This window comes from Lupinus angustifolius, chromosome LG09 (assembly GCF_001865875.1).
Source record: "Lupinus angustifolius cultivar Tanjil chromosome LG09, LupAngTanjil_v1.0, whole genome shotgun sequence".
Taxonomy (NCBI): Eukaryota; Viridiplantae; Streptophyta; class Magnoliopsida; order Fabales; family Fabaceae; genus Lupinus; species Lupinus angustifolius.
Genome location: NC_032017.1, coordinates 18,461,463 through 18,468,715, shown reverse-complemented (window position 1 = coordinate 18,468,715; position 7,253 = coordinate 18,461,463). Strand labels below are relative to the sequence as shown.

The 7,253-nt window shown below is 35.7% G+C and overlaps 3 protein-coding genes across 3 annotated transcripts; all 3 read right to left on the bottom strand.

Moving 5' to 3' along the window:
• LOC109356316 (sulfate transporter 1.3-like) lies at positions 1-566 on the bottom strand (the record flags this gene model as incomplete). Its single annotated transcript, XM_019599643.1, has 2 exons — positions 1-369; positions 483-566. Coding segments are annotated over 2 exons (228 nt in total), but the record flags the coding sequence as incomplete, so codon positions are not given.
• On the bottom strand, positions 852-2,943 carry LOC109355851 (sulfate transporter 1.3-like). Its single transcript, XM_019599095.1, has 8 exons — positions 2,866-2,943; positions 2,567-2,741; positions 2,384-2,449; positions 2,173-2,286; positions 1,935-2,051; positions 1,719-1,845; positions 1,181-1,467; positions 852-1,086 (listed from the first exon to the last, which is right to left on the bottom strand). The coding sequence occupies exons 2-8, from the start codon at positions 2,690-2,692 to the stop codon at positions 892-894; spliced, it is 1,032 nt and encodes a 343-aa protein (XP_019454640.1). The 5' UTR covers positions 2,693-2,741; positions 2,866-2,943; the 3' UTR covers positions 852-891.
• LOC109355850 (sulfate transporter 1.3-like) lies at positions 2,954-6,545 on the bottom strand. The gene is made up of 12 exons (XM_019599094.1): positions 6,188-6,545; positions 5,717-5,765; positions 5,411-5,618; positions 5,133-5,307; positions 4,941-5,006; positions 4,730-4,843; positions 4,492-4,608; positions 4,276-4,402; positions 3,738-4,024; positions 3,453-3,643; positions 3,227-3,312; positions 2,954-3,116 (listed from the first exon to the last, which is right to left on the bottom strand). Exons 1-12 carry the CDS (start codon positions 6,521-6,523, stop codon positions 2,980-2,982), a joined length of 1,893 nt encoding a protein of 630 aa, XP_019454639.1. The 5' UTR covers positions 6,524-6,545; the 3' UTR covers positions 2,954-2,979.

Genomic DNA, 7,253 nt, shown 5'->3' with positions numbered 1-7,253 from the left:
GCACCATTACATTTTTCTTTTATCTACCCCTTTAATAGGATAAGAATCCAATATCACTAACTAGCTAGACAGGGCCAAACTTCTACCAACTTTTTATAGTGATCACAACTTTCTTGATTAACTACTTAGCTTAAAGTATGGGTCTCAACTCAAATTCCATTTTTTTAATCTTGATCACATTTTTCCTATATCCTAAGGTAAGAAAGATTACATTATCTAAATTTTTCATGGGTCTTCAGCCAGCTTTGGAGAACAGTATTCAACAGCCTCAGCAACAGTGAGGAAAATTTTATCTTCACCAAGCAAAGTAGCAAAGTTTGATGTGTGGAGCTTATCTATCACTACTGGACCAGGATTTGCCAGAACAAGCTGTTGAAAGAGGTAGTACTAGTTTGGTTACATAATTGTTACATTATATGATATCATTTAGAATTATTGTAATTAGAAAAGATGTATAATAATTTGGTACTTTGGTTAATTACCTGAATACCTCGTTTCTGAAGACTTCTATATAATTCTTCAAGTGCATGAATGCCACTGGTATCTATGTCAGTAACGGCTGCAATGAACACATGTTATGTGTTTACTTTGAGGTTAAAGATAATCCAAAATTATGTCCTTAGTTTGAGGAAAATGTGACAAATTAATTAGAACATTATAGATACTTACGTGACATATCAACTATCAAAAATTGGATTCTTGTTTGGTAGTTTCCTTTTATTTCTTCTTCCTCATTCACCAGCCATCTTAATATTCTGCAACATATTGAAACTTCTTTAAACATATGTGTAGATATATAACAAAAAACATGATTTTTTCGTTCGAGATCAATCTAGAAGTTCAGGTAACAGTTATAGTCGATTGATTTATATACAAAGGACGAATACATCATTACCTTTCTTTAACATAATTGGAGTTGGAAAAGTATATTGCAGAATCAACTCTTATAATCAACACACCAGGAACCTTAGTGGCCTCTGGATACTGTTGGATGTTTCTATAGACAGTTGTCATCGGTATCTTTCCGAGAATAGCAGTTCGCGGCCTTGTGACTTGTAATAAGATCTTTGCAAAGGATATAGAGACCTGCCACAACATGTAAGGATAGCCAATTCAATACAACCAATCAAAGTCTAGTTTAACATGTTAGAGCGTAAGATAATTGAGCCTTAGTACTTACAGCGATTAGAAGTCCAATCTCAACCGAGGCAAAAAAGACCCCGAAAAATGCTCCCATGCAAGCAACAAAGTCAAATTTATCAATCTTCCATATCAAAATTGCTGCCTGATAGTCGACAAGGTTGATGACAGCAGAAATGATGATAGCAGAAAGAATAGCATTTGGAGTGTATTTGAAAAGAGGGGTGATGAATTGCAGGGTTAAGAACACAACAATGGACATGACAATATTGGAGACTGCAGTTTCACAGCCAGCCATGAAATTTACGGCCGATCGAGAGAATGAACCTGAAGACAGCAAGAAGGTGGATCAGAGGCTATAAACATTCAGTCTATTACATGCACTTGCATGATGAATTATGAAGAAATCTACCATAAGATGATTATAACCCCAATTTCTCTTCATGTCCCTTTAGGCCTTAAAGTAATTGGCCCCTTATATGCTCAGTTTTTTGTTTTTATTTTCGTTATTGATCTATGGCAGATAGAAGAAAATATGCTTACAACTCAGACATCACTGCTTATTACATATTTCTTACCAGTTGCTACATAACAGGAAGTCATTGAACCAACAACATTCATAGCTCCTAATGCCACCATTTCTCTGTTTCCATCGAGTTGATAGTCCTTCGTAGAAGCAAATGTTCTTCCAATTGCTACGGCTTCCTGATAACCGAAATGTAATGGTTATCATAGGCACACCTAAATTTTAAAATACTCTTCATGCGAGAAAATTAGAGTTTAGATCTGCTTACAGTCAATGCTATCATGCCAGCCACGATGCCAATTCTAAAACCTTTGCCGAGGTAATCACCGCTCCAATAAATTTCCTTCACAGAAGAAGGATTGATCCCTTTCTCTATGTGTTTTATCTTCACACATCAACGGACAAAAGCTTATTAGTACTAAATCAGTTTCACCATCACTTAGTCACAAGATTATGATTATAATCTTCCATATTCAGGATCAGAAGGGCAATACATATATACTTACAATTGCAACACCTTCCTTGTCTGCACGAGTTATGTATACAAGAGTAGTCGAGAGTATAACCGATATCAATGGGGCGATTGCTGGCACCCAGAACAATTTCTTGTTCTTCTTCCCCTGATCCACATATCACAAGATACTAACATAAATAATTTACAATCTCGACAATCTCATTAAGGAAAAGGAATAAATAACAATGATTTCAGGTGCTTACAATATATCTGGCAAACAGAAGAAAAGTCAGAAAGCTAGCTCCAATTACTATAGTTTGCCAGTTCCACTGCAATATGTAACATATTAATCAGTTTTAGCAACATGTACACACACATCTTCAGAATAGAACTCCTAGTAACAGTTTCGGTGTGCACAGGAATATATAGAGAAAGAGAAATCATACTCCATGATGGGCTGAAGAGAATACTGATTGCATCACAGAGATAACATCAGTTTTCTTTGTAAACTTTTTAATCCCAAGGAATCCCTTAAGTTGTTGAAGGGCAATTGTGATAGCAGCTCCCCCCATAAAACCAACAATTGCAGCATGGGACAGAAAGTCAATCAAAAATCCTAACCTGATCAAAATATTAACCCAACCAGAATATCATAATGGTATGTTAATAGAAAGTGGTGCCTTCATATGAGGTTGGCAACACTAGACATGTGCAGGGCATAATACTAGAGTGAAAAGTATCATACCTAAAAACTCCAAGAGTTGCTTGAGTAATCCCAGCGAAAAAGGTGGCAGTAAAAGCAAGTCGCCGGTAATCTCTTGGATTTGCATTGGTTACATAATTGTTACATTATATGATATCATTTAGAATTATTGTAATTAGAAAAGATGTATAATAATTTGGTACTTTGGTTAATTACCTGAATACCTCGTTTCTGAAGACTTCTATATAATTCTTCAAGTGCATGAATGCCACTGGTATCTATGTCAGTAACGGCTGCAATGAACACATGTTATGTGTTTACTTTGAGGTTAAAGATAATCCAAAATTATGTCCTTAGTTTGAGGAAAATGTGACAAATTAATTAGAACATTATAGATACTTACGTGACATATCAACTATCAAAAATTGGATTCTTGTTTGGTAGTTTCCTTTTATTTCTTCTTCCTCATTCACCAGCCATCTTAATATTCTGCAACATATTGAAACTTCTTTAAACATATGTGTAGATATATAACAAAAAACATGATTTTTTCGTTCGAGATCAATCTAGAAGTTCAGGTAACAGTTATAGTCGATTGATTTATATACAAAGGACGAATACATCATTACCTTTCTTTAACATAATTGGAGTTGGAAAAGTATATTGCAGAATCAACTCTTATAATCAACACACCAGGAACCTTAGTGGCCTCTGGATACTGTTGGATGTTTCTATAGACAGTTGTCATCGGTATCTTTCCGAGAATAGCAGTTCGCGGCCTTGTGACTTGTAATAAGATCTTTGCAAAGGATATAGAGACCTGCCACAACATGTAAGGATAGCCAATTCAATACAACCAATCAAAGTCTAGTTTAACATGTTAGAGCGTAAGATAATTGAGCCTTAGTACTTACAGCGATTAGAAGTCCAATCTCAACCGAGGCAAAAAAGACCCCGAAAAATGCTCCCATGCAAGCAACAAAGTCAAATTTATCAATCTTCCATATCAAAATTGCTGCCTGATAGTCGACAAGGTTGATGACAGCAGAAATGATGATAGCAGAAAGAATAGCATTTGGAGTGTATTTGAAAAGAGGGGTGATGAATTGCAGGGTTAAGAACACAACAATGGACATGACAATATTGGAGACTGCAGTTTCACAGCCAGCCATGAAATTTACGGCCGATCGAGAGAATGAACCTGAAGACAGCAAGAAGGTGGATCAGAGGCTATAAACATTCAGTCTATTACATGCACTTGCATGATGAATTATGAAGAAATCTACCATAAGATGATTATAACCCCAATTTCTCTTCATGTCCCTTTAGGCCTTAAAGTAATTGGCCCCTTATATGCTCAGTTTTTTGTTTTTATTTTCGTTATTGATCTATGGCAGATAGAAGAAAATATGCTTACAACTCAGACATCACTGCTTATTACATATTTCTTACCAGTTGCTACATAACAGGAAGTCATTGAACCAACAACATTCATAGCTCCTAATGCCACCATTTCTCTGTTTCCATCGAGTTGATAGTCCTTCGTAGAAGCAAATGTTCTTCCAATTGCTACGGCTTCCTGATAACCGAAATGTAATGGTTATCATAGGCACACCTAAATTTTAAAATACTCTTCATGCGAGAAAATTAGAGTTTAGATCTGCTTACAGTCAATGCTATCATGCCAGCCACGATGCCAATTCTAAAACCTTTGCCGAGGTAATCACCGCTCCAATAAATTTCCTTCACAGAAGAAGGATTGATCCCTTTCTCTATGTGTTTTATCTTCACACATCAACGGACAAAAGCTTATTAGTACTAAATCAGTTTCACCATCACTTAGTCACAAGATTATGATTATAATCTTCCATATTCAGGATCAGAAGGGCAATACATATATACTTACAATTGCAACACCTTCCTTGTCTGCACGAGTTATGTATACAAGAGTAGTCGAGAGTATAACCGATATCAATGGGGCGATTGCTGGCACCCAGAACAATTTCTTGTTCTTCTTCCCCTGATCCACATATCACAAGATACTAACATAAATAATTTACAATCTCGACAATCTCATTAAGGAAAAGGAATAAATAACAATGATTTCAGGTGCTTACAATATATCTGGCAAACAGAAGAAAAGTCAGAAAGCTAGCTCCAATTACTATAGTTTGCCAGTTCCACTGCAATATGTTACATGCTAATCAATTTAAGCACATATATATACAGTTATACACACACATCTACAGAATAAAACTCCTGGCAACACTTTGTATGTGCACAAGTATAGAGAGAAAAAGAAATCATACTCCATGTTGGGCTGATGAAAATACTGATTGCATCACAGAGATAACATCAGTTTTCTTTGTAAACTTTTTAATCCCAAGGAATCCCTTAAGTTGTTGAAGGGCAATTGTGATAGCAGCTCCACCCATAAAACCAACAATTGCAGCATGGGATAGGAAATCAATCAAAAATCCTAACCTGGTCCAAAGATCAACCCAACCAAAATAGCATCATAGTATGTTAAAAGAAAGTGATGCCTTCATATGAGGTTGGCTTAACACTAGAGTGAAAAGTGTCATACCTAAAAACTCCAAGAGTTGCTTGAGTAATCCCAGCGAAAAAGGTGGCAGTAAAAGCAAGTCGCCGGTAATCTCTTGGATTTGCAACAGGATCAATCTCATTCTGAAGTAAAGTCCCCAACAAGAGAGAAACCACTGCCACCGGTCCAATTGCAATATCACGAGAACTACCCATGACAGCATAAATCAGTGGCGGAACAAAGCTAGAGTCTGTAATAAAATGTAGAACAAAAGCAAACAAACTCTCAGTCTACGACATCTAGAAAACACATGCAACTTGGGATGTTAATGAGAGACAAGAGTCTTACACAGTCCATACTGTGGATCCAAATTTGCAAGTTTTGCATATCCAATGTCCTGATTTTCAAGTTAAGTATTACAATTAAATCTCCAGAAGAAGAAAGAAGCAAAGGAGAAAAAGTCATAAGTCATAACAGTAAAAAGGCTATAAGAATCAGGGTAGTTATCAAGGTTGCTAGGAGTGTTTGTTAATGTTAGACCAGACCACGATCGGGGGAACCAGTTATCAAGAGACTTCACATTTGAATAAACCCAACAGTTAACTTCTGCAATTAGTCATTTCGTGTATAACTTGCATAGGAAGTCATGTGGTAGTTAATGTTAGTTAGATTGCATAATTGGCAAGTCAGTTAGTTAATCAATTGGTAGTTAGTTATAGAAGCTGTTTATATATGTATTGATCAATACTTCTCATCAATTCAATGAAGCATTTTACTGTTCTTCAAAAGCTCAAAATCAACATTTTAAAGCAAATTTACCTGAGGAATGCAGAGACTTGCAATAGTTAAACCAGCTATAAGATCTCCTCTAAAATTCTTAAGCGTGTAATTTCTCCCCCAACTAAGTATGGGGAACATGGCTTCAATGCCAAGGATGAGCTTCCGGGACTTAGTTTGATCCTTGAAGGAGCGTAAAGGATCATCGGAGAAGAATGTTTCTTTTACAGTAGCTTGGAATTCCTTGAAGATGTTTTGTTTTGGAGGAACTCCCACTCTGTGCACATTTGGTTCTTGCCCATGTGACATTGACAAACTTCTCTCATCCATCTCTTTTGTTTCACGATTTTCATCACCTTGATGATCCATTGAAGACATCAACAATAACCTTTACCTGTAGTACAAGAAACTATAAGAACACTAAATGAAGATGATTAAATTGAAGCATTTAATCACTATAAGAACATTAATGTTGCATGCAAAATAGGCTCATACTCATACACAATTATTCAAGCACTAGTGTACATAACCACCTCTATGGATTATAGATATAGATTAATGATAAAAGAGATATTAATAATTATGGTCAATAATTCAGAAACAATTAGCCAACCTGAATGAAACTGACAGAAGGGTTATGGTCTATGGTTTAAGCTGTAAACTCTTAAGACTTCTGAAGCTGCTTTGGAATATATATATATAACTTAAAAGTCAAAGTTACGTTGTCAACCTGAATGAGAAAACCTACCAAAATTAATGTATGAACCTAAATCCCTCCACTAATGTCACTGTCATGCATAGTTTAAATACACTGAAGCTGTAATTGTGTGCTTATTAAAAACTCAAGGAGTCAAATAAAGATTAAACAAAAGAAAGAAGGTGAACCTATGTGTAGGTTTCAAGAGTGATTTGACTAGGAGAATTTTAGGACAACCAAGTTATGGTATATAAACTACAGATATTAACACCAATTAGTTTGAAGTTTAGGTCTTTAGGAAATTCATAGGGACATTTAGTATTTAATGATGTATTTAAGTGATTATGTTCAGATTAACTCAGGGAGAAGCCTCATTTGACTTTGAGGAAGCCTTTGGTGGCTTCAACCATT